This window comes from Salvelinus fontinalis, chromosome 23 (assembly GCF_029448725.1).
Source record: "Salvelinus fontinalis isolate EN_2023a chromosome 23, ASM2944872v1, whole genome shotgun sequence".
Taxonomy (NCBI): domain Eukaryota; kingdom Metazoa; phylum Chordata; class Actinopteri; order Salmoniformes; family Salmonidae; genus Salvelinus; species Salvelinus fontinalis.
The window spans coordinates 43,995,848-44,018,124 of NC_074687.1; the positions used below are offsets into that span (position 1 = coordinate 43,995,848).

General features: G+C 44.0%; 1 protein-coding gene across 1 annotated transcript; it reads right to left on the reverse strand.

Moving 5' to 3' along the window:
- Positions 1-315: 315 nt before the first annotated feature.
- LOC129821385 (gap junction gamma-1 protein-like) lies at positions 316-21,012 on the reverse strand. Its single transcript, XM_055879012.1, has 3 exons — positions 20,569-21,012; positions 2,188-3,355; positions 316-2,019 (listed from the first exon to the last, which is right to left on the reverse strand). Exons 2-3 carry the CDS (start codon positions 3,317-3,319, stop codon positions 2,006-2,008), a joined length of 1,146 nt encoding a protein of 381 aa, XP_055734987.1. The 5' UTR covers positions 3,320-3,355; positions 20,569-21,012; the 3' UTR covers positions 316-2,005.
- Positions 21,013-22,277: the final 1,265 nt, after the last annotated feature.

Sequence of the window (22,277 nt, forward strand, 5' to 3'; positions counted from 1 at the left end):
CAAACCCTCATAGGGTGTCATTTGCAAACATCCCCAAAACTTTTGCTTCATTCATGTGACCGACCAATACTGGGTCATGCATGTGACAGACCAATACCTCACGAGGCTTCTTCTCTCTGAACTGAAACCTTGAAACAGATATCCCTTTCTCAAAACCAGGTTCTGGCCATACTGCCAAATTCCAGATACTGATGATTCGTTCAGTCGCTTGCATGAACACAGAAATTGGTTATTAGAAAAGAACATGAATAGAACACAGAAATGTGTTAAAGGAAAAGCGCAAACAATACAATTTTCCATCACAGGAGACATGAATTTATTAGAAAAAGTTTATTTAAGAAATTGAGCACAAAAATACTATTCATACAAAAGTATTTAAACAAATTGTTTGAGATGACAGTTGACACTTAATGGCACTGCTGATATAATGTGTGCACTGATGGCATCGTAAGATCACATTCAAGGCATTGGGTCGTTTCAACCGTAAAAAGATAATGATAACATTTACAACAGTCACTGAGACTGCAGCACGGGGGTCATTATTAACGGCTTGAAAGCTTTTGAATGTTACTTGCATCAATGCCTCAATAATGAACATGGAACAGATGTTGAATTGCATAGAGAAGTAACACAGAGCCACAAATCTACATGTACCAATTTCAGGAGAAAACACTGAACAAAACAATATAGAAAAATAACCCTGAATTGTGGGGGTCTTGAATTACTTCTGAAAATGCTATTCGACAGAGTAAATGCTTAGTTTGTATAATTTTTTTTCTTAAAAAAAAAAAAACCTTGGGTCTCTGGTTCATGTTCAGTAGGCACAAAACAGGACGGGAGAGGTACTACCGGAACTTATCCTATAGGAAGGATTAATTAAATTTTCCCTTTCTAAACATTGCTATGTTGTGCCCTACTGAACAAGACCCAGAGTTCAACTGGTGTATGGCATAGATGCGTTACCCTCAAATCGTGGATGGTCCTCAATATGTAAAATAACTCCCAATCTGTTGAGTCCCTCAGTTTATGTAGAAATCCAAAAAGACAACAAACTTCATAGTTGTTACAATTTGGCCATCCTGACCTTAAAGGTTTAATCTTGCAATGTCGTCCAAACACTTTCCATATTAAACTAACAAAACGGAAGAAATCAGTATCAAAAGGATGTTTAACATTACCAGACAAGATAACAATTTACATGAATTCAAGCATTACCCAGGTTTTTTTAAAATCCTTTGGACAAAGGTGCCAAAATAGGCTTCCAGTTCCCAGACTTGGCAACAGTCAGATTTATGGGAGGGGGTTCATGATGAAAGTAGGTTAGTTCTCTTTCTGCAAACCACATATTGCTGTGCTTCAACTCAAATGTAACTGTTGTTTCTGGTGGTTGACCCAAAATAGTTTGAACCATTTGCTCATTGTAAGCTGTTGCACATGGAAGACAGTTATCCACTCCATAATATCACTTCTAACACCAACTATTACCATACCAGTTAACATCCCCAAACACTGACTCACTGTGGTTCCCTATTCCTCACAAAACACACACACAAAAAAATGACACTTTGACATGGTTTTGCGACACAGTTGGGTTGCCCATACCTTCTTAGAATGGCTGAAATGTAAACTCCAGTTTTAGATTGAAGGCAAACATAAGATTGACCTCTAAACTCCAGCAAAGAGGGAAAAACTACAAACAAGAGGAGACACTAGTATTCCCCCCACAGAAACAGCACAGCCACCCTGAGACAAATAGGAATGTTCTGAAAAGTTTGTGGACACTTTGGATCTTCAGATGTGCTCAAGTATAGCTGGGTAGTAAGGCGCTGCTCGTTAAGTTTGGCATGTTTCCCTTGAACGTTCACTGGCCTCAACACTGAAAGACAGACGGATTGATCCTCCTCAAGTCACATACACACCTGCCCCCACACAATGCTCCCTGGTACCCCTACTGTCCCAGATGCAAGAATCTATCCTGAGAGGGCCAGGTGGACCAATGACGAAGTTATGCTTGTAAACCTGAAGGCAAGGGGAAAAATGTTTAACGTCAGTTTGAAGTAGACAATTTTACTCTATACACAACACCCGTTCATTGATTCCATCCACTATAAAAATTAAGACATAGATATACCATGCAAATTACTACTGAAGACGTACTTCTTGTGACGCATGGCACAGCCTACTCACCTTTCTCGCAGGTGCTGCTCTGCTTCTCCTGGGCAAAGTTGAGGCGGTTCTGCTCCACGGCCGTCCCGTTGGACTCGGGACTGTTGCTCCTCGAGGTGCTGCTGTTGTCCTCATTCTGGTAGGCCAGGTCCAGGTGCTGCTGGGCCAGCTTTAGGTGCCTTCTTAGCCTCTCCAGCTCCCGCTGCGACGCCTCATCCCCAAACGACTCACGGCCCGAGTCGCCCAGGTTGTAATCCAATCGCATACCTTTTGGGTCCTTCTTCGGCACTGTGTTGTAACCTGGAGGAGCTGTGGGCACCTGGCGGCCACATAGTGAGGGATGCTGGCTGGCCAGTTGGTGGGGGGTTGGGGGGCGAGGACGAGGGAGGCAGAAACAGTCCCGTATGCCACTATAACCCAGGTGGAGGATCTCCAGCACAGTGAAAAGCAGACAGAGGGCACTCACCGCATACATAATGAACAGGAAGATGGTTTTCTCCGTGGGACGCGACACGAAGCAGTCCACTGTGTGTGGGCAGGGCGAGCGCATGCACACGTACGAGGGAGACACCTCCAGGCCGTAGAGAACGTACTGGCCGAACAGAAAGGAGACCTCGAAAGCAGCACGCGACAGCAGCTGGAACACGTACACCTTCATGAGGCCGTCGCGCTTGATGCGCCGGCGCCCGTCATGTTTCTTGCTAGGCTTCTCCTTCTTCTCCAACTCGATCTCTTCGGAGATCATGGGGTCCTCCTCGCCATTGTCCTCCGCCGCCTCGTAGTTCCGGTTGGTCCCTAGGCTCACCATAGGCATCCTCTTCCCGCGGGGCCTGTACTCATCGTCGTCCATGCGGGCGATTTTGTGCATGGCGAAGCCCAGGTACAGAATAGTGGGGGTGGTGATCATGATCACCTGGAAGACCCAGAAGCGGATGTGCGAGAGCGGTGCAAAGGCGTCGTAGCACACATTCTCGCAACCGGGTTGGTGGGTATTGCACACAAACTTGCTCTGTTCATCGTAGTAGATGGACTCGCCTCCTACAGCCGTCAACACAATGCGGAAGACGATAAGCAGTGTGAGCCAGATCTTGCCCACAAAGGTAGAGTGGTTGGAGATCTCGTCCAGGAGACGCGTCAGGAAACTCCAGCTCATGGTGCCTCCGGAGTGAGGGGAGAGAGACTTTCAGATCTATATGGGGGAAAGAGGGAGGAAAAATCAGCAAAATAGACTATTGTATAGGAGCGCCTGAAAGTGAGGCAGTATCTAGAATCAATATTCAAATATTAGATTTCTCAAGAAATGTCTAACCAGGCTCTATAATGACATCAGCCTCAACTGCCAGAAGCGTACAGCTCATTGCTGAAGAATGACGAGGGATTCCTCCTCAGTACGAGAGTTTGCAACAGTGTGAGAGCCAAAGGATAAACTCAGATTCAGTGCCCACAAATATCACAATATGGAAACTGCCTAAATAATATGAAGATAAGACCTTTTGCCTGCAGAGGAGCAGTACATTGACTACACCAACCAACTGAAGTTTGTAGATGTGTTGTACACCTGCATGTACCAATAAATTGATAAAAATGTGTCTCCGGTGATGAAGGCCTTTTTCCGTTTGACAGTGTAGGCCTCTTTCTATGCAAGAGGACAAAAATGTGGTGATCCACCAGCAAGACATCAGTAATGTCCACCAGATGGCAGTAACGGCAGTGTGTCTCAAAGGCCGCTCGGTGTGGATAACAGAAGTTCCCTCTTGAGAAGGCACATGTTCGGGCAAGGACCTCATGCAATAGGCCTGTATCACTAGGCCCAACTGGGATGTCTACTCTCATTAAAACAGCTGGAAGACTAAATCATGTACCAGCTTCCAAGCCATCTAGGGCTACAAACGCAAATCAAGTTATGTCACACGCGCTGAATGGAACCGATGTAGACCTTACCGTGAAATGGTAATACTTACAAGCCCTTAACCAACAACGCAATTAAGACAAGATTTACTAAATAAAGTTTAAAAAAATAAGATACATATGTAATAACAATAATGAGGCTATATACAGGGGGTACCGGTACCGAGTCAATGTTTGGGGGTACAGGTTAGTCAATGTAAAAAAAAAAATATGTAAAATGTACATGTAGGTAGGGGTAGTGACTATGCATAGATAATAAAAAGAGTGAAATAGCAGTGTAAAGTTAATTGTTCAGCAGTCTTATGGCTTTGGGGTAGATGCTTTTAAAGAACCTTTTGAACCTAGACTTGGCGCTCACTCCCTTGTTGTCAAAGGCAGCGTAACCCAATTCTGATTTTTCTTTTAGAACAATCCATTCAGATATTTTCCAGAGCTGATCGTTTGATTTATTGGGATCCTCATTAGCCAAAGCTAATGGCGAACGCTGGTCTTACTGGGGTCCGACATTTATTTTAATTTTTTTACAAAAGACATTACATACATTAACATGTACTGTGTGCATTAAATCAGTTACGCATACATGTCAGTACATACACACAAGTAGGTCACATGGGGGAGAGGTGTTGTGCCGTAAGGTGTTGCTTTATTTGTTTTTTTAAACCAGGTTTGCTGTTCACTTGCGCTATAAAAGATGGGAGTTCCATGCACTCATGGCTCTGTATAATACTGTACATTTCCTAGAAACGTCTTTACAACCATTGAATCTACACTGAACAAAAATAAACACAACATGTAAGGTTTTGGTCCCATGTTTCATGTGCTGAAATAAAACATTCCAGAAATGTTTCATACAAACAAAAGGCTTATTTTGCTCAAATTTTGGGCCCAATTTTTTTTGCGGCCCTGTAGGTGAGCATTTCTCCTTTGCCAAGATAATCCATCCACAAAGCCCTTTTGTTGGGAAAAACTCATTCTGACTGGCTGGGCTTGGCTCCCCAGTGGATGGGCCAATACCCTCCAAGGCACCCCTGCCCGGTCATGTGAAATCCATAGATTAGCGCCTAATGAATTCTGACTGATTTCCTTATATGAACTGTAACTCAGTAAAATCTTTGAATTGTTGCATTTATATTTTTATTCAGTGTAAGTATTTGAAAAATGTTAAACGGTATACTTCACCCAAATTACAATTGGTTTCCTTACCCTGTAAGCAGTCTATGAACAAGGTATGACAGTAGGCAGGTTTCCATTGACCCAGGTTTATTTGACAAAAGCAGAATCATTGCAACATGTACAGAGCATGCGAAAAGTATTCAGACCTCTTGACTTTTCCCACAGTTTGTTACATTACAGCCTTATTCTAAAATGGAGATGCAAAATTGAGCTCAGGTGCATCCTGTTTCCATTGATGTTTGATGTTGTTTGTTTGATGTTTCTTGATGTTTCTACAGTCGTGGCCAAAAGTTTTGAGAATGACACAAACTGCTGCCTCAGTTTGTATGATGGCAATTTGCATATACTCCAGAATGTTATGAAGAGTGATCAGATGAATTGCAATTAATTGCAAAGTCCCTCTTTGCCATGCAAATGAACTGAATCCCCAAAAAACATTTCCACTGCATTTCAGCCCTGCCACAAAAGGACCAGCTGACATCATGTCAGTGGTTCTCTGGTTAACACAGGTGTGAGTGTTGACGAGGACAAGGCTGGAGATCACTCTGTCATGCTGTTTGAGTTCGAATAACAGACTGGAAGCTTCAAAAGGAGGGTGGTGCTTGTAATCATTGTTCTTCCTCTGTCAACCATGGTTACCTGCAAGGAAACACGTGCCGTCATCATTGCTTTGCACAAAAAGGGATTCACAGGAAAGGTTATTGCTGCCAGTAAGATTGCACCTAAATCAACCATTTATCAGATCATCAAGAACTTCAAGGAGAGCGGTTCAATTGTTGTGAAGGCTTCAGGGCGCCCAAGAAAGTCCAGCAAGCGCCAGGATCGTCTCCTAAAGTTGATTCAGCTGTGGGATCGGGGCACCACCAGTACAGAGCTTGCTCAGGAATGGCAGCAGGCAGGTGTGAGTGCATCTGCACGCACAGTGAGGCGAAGACTTTTGGAGGATGGCCTGGTGTCAAGAAGGGCCGCAAAGAAGCCATTTCTCCCCAGGAAAAACATCAGAGACAGACTGATATTCTGCAAAAAGGTACAGGGTTGAACTGCTGAGGACTGGGGTAAAGTCATTTTCCCTGATGAATCCCCTTTCCGATTGTTTGGGGCATCCGAAAAAAATACTTGTCCGGAAAAGACAAAGTGAGCGATACCATCGGTCCTGTGTCATGCCAACAGTAAAGCATTCTGAGACCATTCATGTGTGGGGTTGCTTCTCAGCCAAGGGAGTGGGCTCACTCACAATTTTGCCTAAGAACACAGCCATGAATAAAGACTGGTACTAACACATCCTCCGAGAGCAACTTCTCCCAACCATCCAGGAACAGTTTGACGAACAATGCCTTTTCCAGCATGATGGAGCACCTTGCCACAAGTCAAAAGTGATAACTAAGTGGCTCGGGGAACAAAACATTGATATTTTGGGTCCATGGCCAGGAAACTCCCCAGACCTTAATCCCATTGAGAACTTGTGGTCAATGCTCAAGAGGAGGGTGGGCAAATAAAGACCCACAATTTCTGACAAACTCCAAGCATTGATTATGCAAGAATGGGCTGCCATCAGTCAGGATGTGGCCCAGAAGTTAATTGATAGCATGCCAGGGCGGATTGCAGAGGTCTTGAAAAAGAAGGGTCAACACTGCAAATATAGACTCTTTGCATCAACTTCATGTAATTGTCAATAAAAGCCTTCGACACTTATGAAATGCTTGTATACTTCAGTATTCCATAGTAACATCTGACAAAAATATCTAAAGACACTGAACCAGCAAACTTTGTGAAAATAAATTTGTGTCATTCTCAAGACTTTTGGCCACGACTGTACAACTTAACTGGAGTCCATCTGTGGTAAATTCAATTTGGGATGATTTGGAAAGGCACACACCTGTCTATATAAGGTCCCACAGTTGACAGGGCATGTCAGAGCAAACACCAAGCCATGAGGTCAAAGGAATTGTCTGCAGAGCTCAGGGACAGGATTGTGTCGAGGCACAGATTTGGGGAAGGGTGCCAAAACATTTCTGCAGCATTGAATGTCCCCAAGAACAGTGGGAACACATCATTCTTAAAAGGAAAAAGTTTTGAACCACCAAGACTCTTGAGTTGGCCACCCAGCCAAACTGAGCAATCGATTTGCAAGAATTTCTATAAGCAAGTGTTTTGTTTTTGTCATTATGGGGTATTGAGTGTAGATTGATGGGGGGACAACTTAATAAAATGTTATAATAAGGCTGTAATGTAACCAAATGTGGAAAAAGGCAAGGGGTCTGAATACTTTCCGACTGCAGTGTGTATATACACTGCTCAAAAAAATAAAGGGAACACTTAAACAACACAATGTAACTCCAAGTCAATCACACTTCTGTGAAATCAAACTGTCCACTTAGGTAGCAACACTGATTGACAATAAATTTCACATGCTGTTGTGCAAATGGAATAGACAAAAGGTGGAATTTATAGGCAATTAGTAAGACACCCCCAAAAAAGGAATGGTTCTGCAGGTGGTGACCACAGACCACTTATCAGTTCCTATGCTTCCTGGCTGATGTTTTGGTCACTTTTCAATGCTGGCGGTGCTTTCACTCTAGTGGTAGCATGAGACGGAGTCTACAACCCACACAAGTTGCTCAGGTAGTGCAGTTCATCCAGGATGGCACATCAATGCGAGTTGTGGCAAAAAGGTTTGCTGTGTCTGTCAGCGTAGTGTCCAGAGCATGGAGGCGCTACCAGGAGACAGGTCAGTACATCAGGAGACGTGGAGGAGGCCGTAGGAGGGCAACAACCCAGCAGCAGGACCGCTACCTCCGCCTTTGTGCCAGGAGGTGCACTGCCAGAGCCCTGCAAAATGACCTCCAGCAGGCCACAAATGTGCATAGACGACGTAGTTTTCATGCAATTTTTTTCTCTATAGAAATACTGCACCAAACATCTTAGATTTAACATGACGTGACTAACACCTTGGCAAAAACGTCCAAATTGTAGATTTATTTATTCATCTTAAATTAAATCTGAGATAAATGTACACTTATGAGGAAGTGTACACAGTATACAAAACAGTAGGAACACCTGCTCTTTCCATGACATAGGCTGACCAGGTGAAAGCTCTGATCCCTTATTGACGTCACCTGTTAATTCCAGCTAGAGCAAACCAAACCTAATATGCGGGCGCCTTTAGAAGATTCCCCTGGCGGTAGCTCCCCCCCAGATAGGATATGAACAGGGCAGGGCAAAAATGTGTAGAATAGCAGGATATTAATTTTTTAAGTTCTCAGCCTCATTGCAAAATGTGTAAAATAGCATGACATTAGCTATAAAACTTCAAATGTGTCTCTCTGCCATATGGCAATGTGTGTAGAATTGCAGGAAATTAGCTTTAAAAACGGCAGAAACTGCGGTACACCACTGCCTCCAGTGGCACAAAGTCCATTTCTGCAGCATGAGACGAGCTGAATAAAATGTAAAAGGTTTAAAAAAATAAAAAGCTTGCGGTTCGCTCAATGCTCTGTTGACATGTCACACTTCGAAAAAAGAAAAGGAACTTCCCATTAATATGAACAGCGTATACAAAAACAGTGCTGCCAACTCAAGGATAGGGCATGAGACAGGCATTTGATCCACTTCACACGCCACACCAATTATTTCTCACACATTGAAAAACGTATTGCTTTCATTTTCTAATTAATCCAGTTTATAAACCGGGTAGTTTGCATACTGGATGCTGATATGCTGTTTTAGCCATTAGCCGTGTGTATGTGAGACCATATACCATGACGTTTAGCCTTTTCACCTTGATATCAGTGTGCCTTTTCCCTCAATAAAATGGCTACATCAACAATAATTCGACATAGCAATGTAGAAATTAATTTGTTCCAAATTAAGCAGCAGCAGCTGAAAAGATGAGCTCCTACAAATATTGAAATTTATATGTTTTTTTAGAGTAAAGTACATCGAAAAAAATCAAAAGAAAACTGCAAACTGAATAGGAGACCAAACAAGCAGCAAACAAAGAAGAAAGGCTTTTGAAAAAGTAACAATTTTTTCATAAAATTATATTGTTTTCTTAGCTAGCTAAGTTGTTTACCTGTTGCTAGGCAGTTGCTAGGGACATTCCTGGAAGAAGCTAGCTAGCTAACAAGGAGTGTCTAGTTGGCAGAAGAGAAGGGACAAAGAAGGGACAACGTGGGACAAAATAAGGACAGAAGAAAAGGGAAAGGGGGAAAAGGAACATTAAGGTGAAGCAGTCCTCTAAAGACACAAAAGACAGTAATACAAGAAACAACATTTCTATTGCCTCTCCCTCTACGATACGCACTTCCGGGTTGGAGCGAGTAGTTGCATTCCGCTTTGCTCCACAGGTAGTATAACATTTCATTTCATTACAGTACAACAGTTTGATTTGTTTGATCTTAGCTGGCTACATAGCCGTCTTTGTATCCAAGATAATTGTGTAGTCTAGAGTAATTGTCGAGGTTACCTAGCCAGCTACACTTTCAAACAAAGTCAACAACGCAGCCACTGCTAGCTAGCCTATTTCACCAGCCAGCAGTACTATATCATTTTAGTCAATAAGATTTTTGGCAACGTAAGCTTAACTTTCTGAACATTCGAGACGTGTAGTCCACTTGTCATTCCAATCTCCTTTGCATTAGCGTAGCCTCTTCTGTAGCCTGTCAACTATGTGTCTGTCTATCCCTGTTCCCTCCTCTCTGCACAGACCATACAAACGCTTCACACCGCGTGGCCGCTGCTACTCTAACCTGGTGGTCCCAGCGCGCACGACCCACGTGGAGTTCCAGGTCTCAGGCAGCCTCTGGAACTGCCGATCTGCGGCCAACAAGGCAGAGTTCATCTCAGCCTATGCTTCCCTCCAGTCCCTCGACTTCTTGGCACTGACGGAAACATGGATTACCACTGATAACACTGCTACTCCTACTGCTCTCTCCTCGTCTGCCCACGTGTTCTCGCACACCCCGAGAGCTTCTGGTCAGCGGGGTGGTGGCACTGGGATCCTCATCTCTCCCAAGTGGACATTCTCTCTTTCTCCCCTGACCCATCTGTCTATCGCCTCCTTTGAATTCCATGCTGTCACAGTTACCAGCCCTTTCAAGCTTAACATCCTTATCATTTATCGCCCTCCAGGTTCCCTTGGAGAGTTCATCAATGAGCTTGACGCCCTGATAAGTTCCTTTCCTGAGGATGGCTCACCGCTCACAGTTCTGGGTGACTTTAACCTCCCCATGTCTACCTTTGACTCATTCCTCTCTGCCTCCTTTCCACTCCTCTCCTCTTTTGACCTCACCCTCTCACCTCCCCCCCTACTCACAAGGCAGGCAATACGCTTGACCTCATCTTTACAAGATGCTGTTCTTCCACTAATCTCATTGCAACTCCCCTCCAAGTCTCCGACCACTACCTTGTATCCTTTTCCCTCTCGCTCTCATCCAACACTTCCCACACTGCCCCTACTCGGATGGTATCGCGCCATCCCAACCTTCGCTCTCTCTCTCCCGCTACTCTCTCCTCTTCCATCCTATCATCTCTTCCCTCTGCACAAACCTTCTCCAACCTATCTCCTGATTCTGCCTCCTCTCCTCCCTTTCTGCATCCTTTGACTCTCTATGTCCCCTATCCTCCAGGCCGGCTCGGTCCTCCCCTCCTGCTCCGTGGCTCGACGACTCATTGCGAGCTCACAGAACAGGGCTCCGGGCAGCCGAGCGGAAATGGAGGAAAACTCGCCTCCCTGCGGACCTGGCATCCTTTCACTCCCTCCTCTCTACATTCTCCTATTCTGTCTCTGCTGCTAAAGCCAATTTCTACCACTCTAAATTCCAAGCATCTGCCTCTAACCCTAGGAAGCTCTTTGCCACCACCTCTTCCCTCCTGAATCCTCCTCCCCCTCCTCCCCCCTCCTCCCTCTCTGCTGATGACTTCATCAACCATTTTGAAAAGAAGGTCAACGACATCCGATCCTCGTTTGCTAAGTCAAACGACACCGCTGGTTCTGCTCACACTGTCCTACCCTGTGCTTTGACCTCTTTCTCCCCTCTCTCTCCAGATGAAATCTCGCGTCTTGTGACGGCCGGCCGCCCAACAACCTGCCCGCTTGACCCTATCCCCTCCTCTCTTCTCCAGACCATTTCTGGAGACCTTCTCCCTTACCTCATCTCGCTCATCAACTCATCCTTGACCGCTGGCTACGTCCCTTCCGTCTTCAAGAGAGCGAGAGTTGCACCCCTTCTGAAAAAATCTACACTCGATCCCTCCGATGTCAACAACTACAGACCAGTATCCCTTCTTTCTTTTCTCTCCAAAACTCTTGAACGTGCCGTCCTTGGCCAGCTCTCCTGCTATCTCTCTCAGAATGACCTTCTTGATCCAAATCAGTCAGGTTTCAAGACTAGTCATTCAACTGAGACTGCTCTTCTCTGTGTCACGGAGGCGCTCCGCACTGCTAAAGCTAACTCTCTCTCCTCTGCTCTCATCCTTCTAGACCTATCGGCTGCCTTTGATACTGTGAACCATCAGATCCTCCTCTCCACCCTCTCCGAGCTGGGCATCTCCGGCGCGGCCCACGCTTGGATTGCGTCCTACCTGACAGGTCGCTCCTACCAGGTGGCGTGGCGAGAATCTGTCTCCGCACCACGTGCTCTCACCACTGGTGTCCCCCAGGGTTCTGTTCTAGGCCCTCTCCTATTCTCGCTATACACCAAGTCACTTGGCTCTGTCATATCCTCACATGGTCTCTCCTATCATTGCTATGCAGACGACACACAATTAATCTTCTCCTTTCCCCCCTCTGATAACCAGGTGGTGAATCGCATCTCTGCATGTCTGGCAGACATATCAGTGTGGATGACGGATCACCACCTCAAGCTGAACCTCGGCAAGACGGAGCTGCTCTTCCTCCCGGGGAAGGACTGCCCGTTCCATGATCTCGCCATCACGGTTGACAACTCCATTGTGTCCTCCTCCCAGAGTGCTAAGAACCTTAGCGTGATCCTGGACAACACCCTGTCGTTCTCAACTAACATCAAGGCGGTGACCCGTTCCTGTAGGTTCATGCTCTACAACATTCGCAGAGTACGACCCTGCCTCACGCAGGAAGCGGCGCAGGTCCTAATCCAGGCACTTGTCATCTCCCGTCTGGATTACTGCAACTCGCTGTTGGCTGGGCTCCCTGCCTGTGCCATTAAACCCCTACAACTCATCCAGAACGCCGCAGCCCGTCTGGTGTTCAACTTTCCCAAGTTCTCTCACGTCACCCTGCTCCTCCGCTCTCTCCACTGGCTTCCAGTTGAAGCTCGCATCCGCTACAAGACCATGGTGCTTGCCTACGGAGCTGTGAGGGGAACGGCACCTCCGTACCTTCAGGCTCTGATCAGGCCCTACACCCAAACAAGGGCACTGCGTTCATCCACCTCTGGCCTGCTCGCCTCCCTACCTCTGAGGAAGTACAGTTCCCGCTCAGCCCACTCAAAACTGTTCGCTGCTCTGGCACCCCAATGGTGGAACAAACTCCCTCACGACGCCAGGTCAGCGGAGTCAATCACCACCTTCCGGAGACACCTGAAACCCCACCTCTTTAAGGAATACCTAGGATAGGATAAAGTAATCCTTCTAACCCCCCCCCCCCCCCCCCCTTAAAAGAGTTAGATGCACTATTGTAAAGTGGTTGTTCCACTGGATATCATAAGGTGAATGCACCAATTTGTAAGTCGCTCTGGATAAGAGCGTCTGCTAAATGACTTAAATGTAATGTAAATGTAGAAAAGAAGCGTTCAGATGAATTTTGAGAGAAACCGAAAAGAACATTGTTTGTTTCACAAAGTGGGCACTTACCTGCGTCACTGACCTGGTGTGCAGGAAAAGGATACATTGTGAGTTTGAGAATACAACAACAAAAAAATCGAGCTGAATGCCATTCTACGGGACTTTTATGGTTTAGTGAGAAATATGAAGGGCGAAGAATATAGGATTAGCAGCAGCGCTGGACCCAGAGCTGCTTTGAACCGACATATCAACGACCCCCCCCCCCTCTCAGTTTGACATTGAGTATACAGAAGGACACCGAATTCCCAATGAGCGAACAATGTGTCTTTCGGCGTAATTAAAAAGTTGAGTAAAGAGGGGTGCGACAAAGCTGCTCACCAGTGAATGGATACATATGGTATGTAATAGGGATGCACGATATGGGTAAGCATATTGGAATCGGACGATATTAGCTAAAAATTCCAACATCACAAAAAATAAAGCGATTCATGTGCAACACAGCATTCCTAACCTAGCTCACAATGTCTGCTGTGTGGATCGAGCAGTCAACAAGTCGAGCAGTCTTTTGAAAGAGTAAGAACATTTCTGCGAGACAACTCCAAAGGCGAAATTCATTAAAAACGCCAAGATAATGGAATTCATTGGCCTTGACAATCAACCGTTCTCTCGTGGATGATGTTGGCTTTCACCGACTGGTCGAGTACTGGTACACACTACCAAGTAGGCGCTATTTTTCAGATGTTGCCCTACCGGAGTTACACGGTATTGTTAAAACAAATCCATGGGCTACTTGCTATGGGCGTCACTGCTATTAACTTCACGACTGACATTTGGACCAGCGATGTCAGCCCTATGAGCATTATGGAGTCTGACAGCACAGTGGGTCGATGAGGATTTTGTACTGAGGAAAGGCGTATTGCATGTTCAAGAATGTGCTGGTTCTCATACCACTGCTGCCATTTCAATGGATTTGAGAACGTGTTTGAAACTTGGAAACATGAACAAACATTTAACATGAATTCCTGTGGTTACATTTAAACCACAGGAAAATGTTTTGCATATATTTAATGTAAGCTTGCTAGCTAGCCTGTGGTTGTTGTCTAGCAATGAGACTTTTTCCCAGACTACTTTTCTGGCAGAATGTATTCACTAATTTAATTATGAAAGCCACATTTTCAATTTAGATGTGTTGTTTCTTGCCTTAGTTGGCAACCGGTTTTTAAAAGCAATAAGGCACCTCAGGGGTTAATGATATATGACCTAAATACCACGGCTAAGGGCTGTATCCAGGCACTCCACATTGCATCGTGCATAAGAACAACCCTTAGCCGTGGTATATAGGCCATATACCACACCACACCACCTTGGGCCTTATTGCTTAAGTATATTGAGTGAGTTACAATATAACTCCAACCGGGACATCCATAATCTTTCTGCCACAGCACTGTGAACCGCAGCAGATTGAAGCTTGTGATTGGTTTAATAAGGGACCAGGACCAAGGCGATTGGATGCGTTCGTAAAGAAACGCCCCTTATGATTAGAGTGGACTGCAGCCACGCCAGACTGGACAGGCACGTTCATTCTAAGCTCTGATCAAACTCTATGAACTCAATTGTCAAAATATCAGCATGGCAACTTGAAAGCTGTTTTGTAAACATAAACGTCTAGAAATAAATATGTGTCCCAGAATGCTTCTTTATGACAGCATGTGATAATAGGCTGTCACATACTACTACTGATTTAATATAGGGTTGGGCGGTATCCAGATGTTCATATTGTCCTTGTCTCATGCCGGGATTTATGGTATTATTGGCTTTGTACACAAGGGGGCGTCCCCCAAAACGGATATTGAGTGTCTACCAGAATGCTACCAAATTTAGCACAAGTAATAGCAAATTTCCATTGAGCCTGCTAGCAAAATATGTTAAAGAACTAAAACGATTTAACGAATTGCATAAACAGACAATCCAGCTTACCGATGTAATTTTTGGTGAGTTACAAGCAAATGTGAACGAGAGACATTGTGCAAATGAACAAGGTTTTGACACATGCTTGTCTGAAGGAAGAACAGTACCTGCTCTGGAGCAGCATATGTACAAAGCTGTGTCTGTGTGGAGTCTAGAGTTGCTAGGGCAACTGGCCTGCCTGCTCTGCACGGAGAAGATGGGGGAGGAGCCGACCAGCCAAGAACTGAGAGGAGAATATGGGGGAGGAGCAGACAGGGCAAGACCCGAGAAAAAAAAAAAAAAAACTGCTAGGAAATCAAAAGATAGCAGTGGCAGCTGTAAAGATAACTCATCCGAAGGGCTTTGACTTCGAAAACATGGCAGAAAGCTAACATGATATGATGCCCAATCACCTTATTAATTCAGCCACTTACTTAGATAACGCTACCCCTAAGTTTAACTTGCTAGTTAACGCAGAATTCTTCAATTTTTCACGTAGGACAACATATCTTGCTGTGTTCTGTAAACGGCGATCTAAAATGCTTCTATTGTAATTTCATCAGACTCATTTTGTGCTTCAGTTGCACTTCTCCACTCGGATGAGAATTTGCGACGATGTTCTGACTGATGTCCTTTTCTCCCGTGCTTTTCTCAGGGTAGCCAACGTACATTTCTCTGATAAAATGCTAGATTAACTTTAAGAAAAACATTAGGAAATGTAGCTTGCTACATTCTTTCTATGAAGTATGATGGCCACGCATCATTTTTGCAACAAAAAAAATACATTGCATGCCCACTTCTGTGGATGCCAGCAAAATAGCGGTGCACTAAGCCATTTTCTACCAAATGTGTTGCACTAATGTATTTTCTGTGAACGGAAACTATAGTTGCACGTCCCCGATCACCATTTAACCAACAACAACAAAAACGTGACCCCTGTCAATACACTGCTAGACTCACCTGCTCCCGCTTTCTCCCTTTGTCCAATTTACAAACAAACATGTGACCTGCTGAACTGTTTTGGGGAACTACGGTAAACTTCATAATACAAAATAATGTGACAGGAGAAATTTAGAACGCGATCTGCAGGTATTAAACTTAAAGTAGCTACAAATATGAAATGTATTGAAAAACCATCACGTGGCCATTTCCAAATACCCTGGTATATAAAAGGTATACCACCCAAGTCTAATTGAATCCACCACTTTCATTAGCCCAGATCGATAAGCTACATTAAATTCACCTTGTTTGGACATTGAGAATTTAGCACTAGGTTAATTAGGCTGTAACAATGAAAAGGCGTGTAGCATGAATTTTGGAAGGGTGACCTAAAAACTGTATTATCAACATTATTTTGCCCAAACAGATAGTAAACCCAAATGTGTAACTGATTCTAGTGTTTTATTTATTTCACTGTTATCTTACCAGGTAAGTTGACTGAGAACACATTCTCATTTACAGCAACAACCTAGAGAATAGTTACAGGGGAGAGGAGGGGGATGAATGAGCCGGTTGTAAGCTGGGGATGATTAGGTGACCAGTGTGGGGACAATACATTGAGAGAGATATACACACACACAGTTGATGTCGGAAGTTTACATACACCTTAGCCAAATACACTTAGTGTTTCACAATTCCTGACATTTAATCCCAGTAAAAATTCCCTGTCTTAGGTCAGTTAGGATCACCACTTTATTTTAAGAATGTGAAATGTCAAAATAATAGGAGAGAGAATGATTTATTTCAGGTTTTATTTCTTTCATCACATTCCCAGTGGGACAGAAGTTTACATACACTCAATTAGTATTTGGTAGCATTGCCTTTAAATTGTTTAACTTGGGTCAAACGTTTTGGGTAGCCTTCCACAAGCTTCCCACAATTAGTTGGGTGAATTTTGGCCCATTCCTTCTGACAGAGCTGGTGTAACTGAGTCAGGTTTGTAGGCCTCTTTGCTCGCACACGCTTTTTCAGTTCTGCCCACAAATTTTCTATGGGATTGAAGTCAGGGCTTTGTGATGGCCACTCCAATACCTTGACTTTGTTGTCCTTAAGCCATTTTGCCACAACTTTGGAAGTATGCTTGGGTCATTGTCCATTTGGAAGACCCACTTGCGACCAAGCTTTAACTTCCTGACTGATGTCTTGAGATGTTGCTTCAATATATCCACAATTTCCCTTCCACATGATGCCATCTATTTTATGAAGTGCACCAGTCCCCCCTGCAGCAAAGCACCCCCACAACATGATGCTGCCACCCCAGTGCTTCACCGTTGGGATGGTGTTCTTCGGCTTGCAAGCATCCCCCTTTTTCCCCCAAACAGAACGATGGTCATTATGGCCAAACAGTTCTATTTTTGTTTCATCAGACCAGAGGAAATTTTTCCAAAAAGTACAATATTTGTCCCCATCTGCGGTTGCAAACCATAGTCTGGCTTTTTTATGGCGGTTTTGGAGCAGTGGATTCTTCCTTGCTGAGCAGCCTTTCAGGGTTTGTCGATATAGGACTTGTTTTACTGTGGATATAGATACTTTATACCTGTTTCCTCCAGCATCTTCACAAGTTCCTTTGCTGTTGTTCTGGGATGGATTTGCACATTTCACACAAGTACGTTCATCTCTAGGAGACAGAATGCATCTCCTTCCTGAGCGGTATGACAGCTGCGTGGTCCCATGGTGTTTATACTTGTGTACTTTTTTTGTACAGGTGAACGTGGTACCTTCAGGCGTTTGGAAATTGCTCCCAAGGATGAACCAGACTCATGGAAGTCTACAATTTTCTGTCTGAAGTCTTGGCTGATTTCGTTTGATTTTCCCATGATGTCAAGCAAAGAGGCACTGAGTTTGAAGGTAGGCCTTTAAATACATCCACAGGTACACCTCCAATTGACTAAAACTATCAGAAGCTTCTAAAGCCATGATATAATTTCCTGAAATTTTCCAAAATGTTTAAAGGCACAGTCAACTTAGTGTATGTAAACTTCTGACCCACTGGAATTATGATACATTGAATTATAAGTGAAGTAATCTGTCTGTAAATAATTGTTCGGAAAATTACTTTTGTAACCACACACCCCTTCAAATGTGTGTATTTGGCTATTTCAGACACACCCGTTGCTGACAGCTGTATAAAATTGAGCACACAGCCATGCAATCTCCATAGACAAACAGTGGCAGTAGACCGCTCTTACTGAAGAGCTCAGTGACTCAATGTGGCACCGTCATAGGATGCCACCTTTCCAACAAGTCAGTTTGTCAAATGGCCCATTTGCTGGTCAACTGTTAGTGCTGTTATTGTGAAGTGGAAATGTTTAGAACCACTGCTCAGCCGCAGTTTGTTTGGGGGGGGGGTTGATCTTGACAAAACATTTATGTATGGAGTTCGGTTTGTGCACGGGGGCATTGTCATGCTGAAACAGGAAAGTGCCTTCCCCAAACTGTTGCCACAAAGTTGGAAGCACAGAATCGTAGCATTAAGATTTCCCTTCACTGGAACTAAGTTGCCTAGCCCGAACCATGAAAAACACCCTCATACCATTATTTTTCCCCCATACAATTTTACAGTTGATACCATGTATTCGGGCAGGTAGTGTTCTTCTGGCATGCACTTAACCCATATTCATCCATCGAACTACCATATGATGAAGCATGATTCATCACTCCAGAAAACACGTCTCCACTGCTCCAAAGTCCAATGGCGGTGAGCTTTACACCACTCCAGCCAAAGCTTGGCATTGCATATGTTGATCTTAGGCTTGTGTGCGGCTCCTCGGCCATGGAAACCCATTTCACGAAGCTCCCAACAAACAGTTTTTGTGCTGACGTTGCGTCCAGAGGCAGTTTGGAACTCAGTAGTGAGTGTTGCAACAGAAGACAGACGATTTTTACGTGCTACAGCACTCGGCGGTCCCGGTCTGTAAGCTTGTGTGGCCGTTGTTGCTCCTAGGCTTTCCACTTCAACGGTTCCACGTTGAAAGTCACTGAGCTCTTCAGTAAGGCCATTCTCCTGCCAATGTTTGACTATGGAGGTGGCATGGCTGTGTGCTCGATTTTATTCACCTGTCAGCCAAGGGTGTGGCTGAAATAGACACCCCTTCAAATTAGTGGATTTGGTTACAATATTTTCTATATATTGTGTACCTCTAGGTGGAATTTCCAACCGTCCTATTTTAAAGGGATCGTTCACCCAAATGAATTCCATATTTCCATGTTGGTGTCTTATAAAAAAAAAAACATTCCGTGGCTCCCAAGTAGCACAGCGGTCTCAGTGCTAGAGATGTCACTACAGACCCTGGATCGATTCCAGGTTGTATCACAACCAGCCGTGATTGGGAGGCCCATAAGGCGGCGCGCAATTGGCCCAGCGTCATCTGGGTTAGGGTTTGGCCGGGGTAGCCTGTCATTATAAATAAGAATTTGTTCTTAACTGACTTGCCTAGTTAAATAAAGTTTTTTTTAATGAACAAGGAGAGATTCATATTGGCATTTTCTAACTATTTCATTTCCCCCAGTTGCCATTCTCTAAATTTCATGCACAAAACAATCTCATAGTAACTTCAAACCAAGTTGTTGAGTTGTGTTTATTCAATTTAAAAATAATCTTAAATACACCTGACCTGTGAATTCTAAACATTTCTATTCCACCCTTGTCATGTGCTTAAAACCCCCGCTAGGGGTGACAGCATTGACATTCACGATAGGAAACCTCAGTTATCTTCAAAGGTTGGCAACCCTGCTAAAATATGAAAATAGTAGATGGTATGTCTCAAAATCGATATCTATCTTACCTCATATTGTTTTATTTGATATGAAAGATGACGAGTTCAATGGTAGGTTAAACCTGTGTGAAGCCTTAATTCTCGCACAGTATCCAGACTATGCGACTTTCCAGATTTTTCGACCACCTTTCTGGTCTCCATTGATTTAGTCTCCCTAATTTTGACCATCCTACAAGGGTAAAAAAAACAATAAATGTTTAACGTATTATGAAGTGAGATTTTGACCATTGGTTTTCTTAGAGGATTATCACAATTAACATGATTTTTACACCTTGTTCAAAAGATGCGTTTCTGATTGGACACCGCCTGGGTTCCTCAAACGCAACTCTGGACCTCGATGCCAGTTCCATTGCATTTTTTTGTATTGTTCCCCTACAAATCAGTGATTGATTTAGACATGGGATACCAGGCGTGTGTAATTCAGATAGATCTGAAAACCAGCAGGCTCCGGACCTCGGAGGGTAAGAGCTGAGTACCCCTGCCCTAGATGATGAAATCCGCGGTCTACTGTGTTGCGTTCAATTGCTTCCATCACTTTCACACAATGAAGGAACAAACTACTGTCCATTCAAGACAATATAAATTGGTTAGCTAGCTATTTAGCTAGATACCTCTAGTAGCACCAATCAAACAATATACCGATGTACTAGCTAGCTACTTATCTATATCAAATGTTAAACGCAGTACAATTGGAGAAGAACAAATTGCTTCAAGCAGCCAGCAAACAAGGGAAATGTATACAACGAACCTAGTTTGCGCACAACATTCGTAAAATGAAAAACAGCCTGGACACATTAATGCTCCGTTTTGTTGCTTGATAAACGTGTATTAATCTTACCTTGAAGCCAACTGCGTTTCTCAATTCTTTGAATCCAGCCTGTAGTCGAAACCCCCCAAAATGTCGTAGCACTTTTCCCTCTTTCTCACCACAATATAGAAAAGTCTCACTAGTTACACCATGGGATTGGAAATAGCATGTGACTTTCTCTCCTCCGTCGCGGTAAAAAAAAATATATACGGGACACACAAAGAACATCCTCAAATCCACCTCCCTCCGTGCGCACCCCACCCCCTATTCAGGGCCTTCTCGTGAAATCTGAGACAAGGATGGTCGACACTCTTCATTCATCATAACCTTAGTCATATGTTCGAGTTTTGCATATACACTTTGATACATAGTGTCAGCCACCGAAACAGATTTAGCCGTGTGAGTAGCCGTTTACTTTGCAACTAAAAAGACAGCAGTGCAATTTCTCAATAAATAATGTTCCTCTCCAGAGTTCATAGCCTGTGGCTAGCCTGGAAGAAAGGCAATGATTTATGATCTCAAACTATGTACAATATCAATAAGAATCTTCTAGCTATCATATATCCAAAATGTAGAATTTGTACACATTGGTCATAATGAAATGTAGGCACCCCTATGATAGCGATTGAAAAAAAAATAATAATGGCAATTTATTTTTGTGAGTTTTCCGTTAGACGTGCTGTGACAACTGCCTAGTCATGCTTTAATAAATTCCTAATGATTAAAGTCTGCTGAGGTTTGCATGCATGCTGGTGATGTGGGCATTTGAAATGGGCTACAATCCTCATTGTTGCGGGATGTACAGCAACAAGCCCTCAGCTGTGATGTTGCACATAGCCTTCCTGTTGAAGTGGGCATTCGGGAGTTGTTATTTGAGACCTTTCCTCCTTCACACTGTCTTTGGCAAGACAGGGGAGGGAATACTTCCATACAACCTTTAATCCCCCAGTGTCATCAGTTGGCACACTCGGGGAAGTAAATCATATGCATTTCACAGTCTTCTGTGAGGTGGAGATGCTGATTCCTGGATATTTTCCTCCACGCATTGACATCAACTAGACAGAAATTCCTTAGAATTCTTCTAGATTGGGAACATTCTGTATATGTCCCTCTTAAATGATTTCAGCAATTTAACAGGGGAGTCTACCATTTGGTCGCCAACCAGTCAGTCAAGTATCATGGTCTTTGTTCTTCCTCTATTCACAGAATGCAAGCCAACAAGGCACAGTATTGCACAACGTCGCTTTGTAGGCAATGGTAAAGTAAGCAGATGTATTGTGTTCAACAAATTGCTTGCCGAAAGGACTTCATGATTGTGGATGTCAGTTTTGATGTCTGGCCAAGGCGGTTTGACGCTCAAAGCCCATCATAATGGTCTTCATTGTTTCATATGTGCTGCAAACAGGTCAGAGATGGAATGTGTCCCCCTTAGGGAGATTTCACAAGTGTGCTTTCATTCATGGACTTCAATGTGAGGTCCCCTCTTTAACTATAGTACAAGCCCCCTTTTCACCACAGAGGCAGAAACTGGACAGCAGGAACAAAGAACTTTGAGGTTTTCAAGTTGCTTGTCGATAATGTGTAGACCCTGGATTGCAGCTCGCTCTGAGTTTCCTCTCGTGCATTTCTCCAGATCGGAGTGTCCGACTGCAAATGTTAAATTACTTAAGTATAGCACTAGGTAAAAGTGCTTTGACCAACAGTTGCTTGTTCCATGTGTGCCACTGTGCACAACCTGT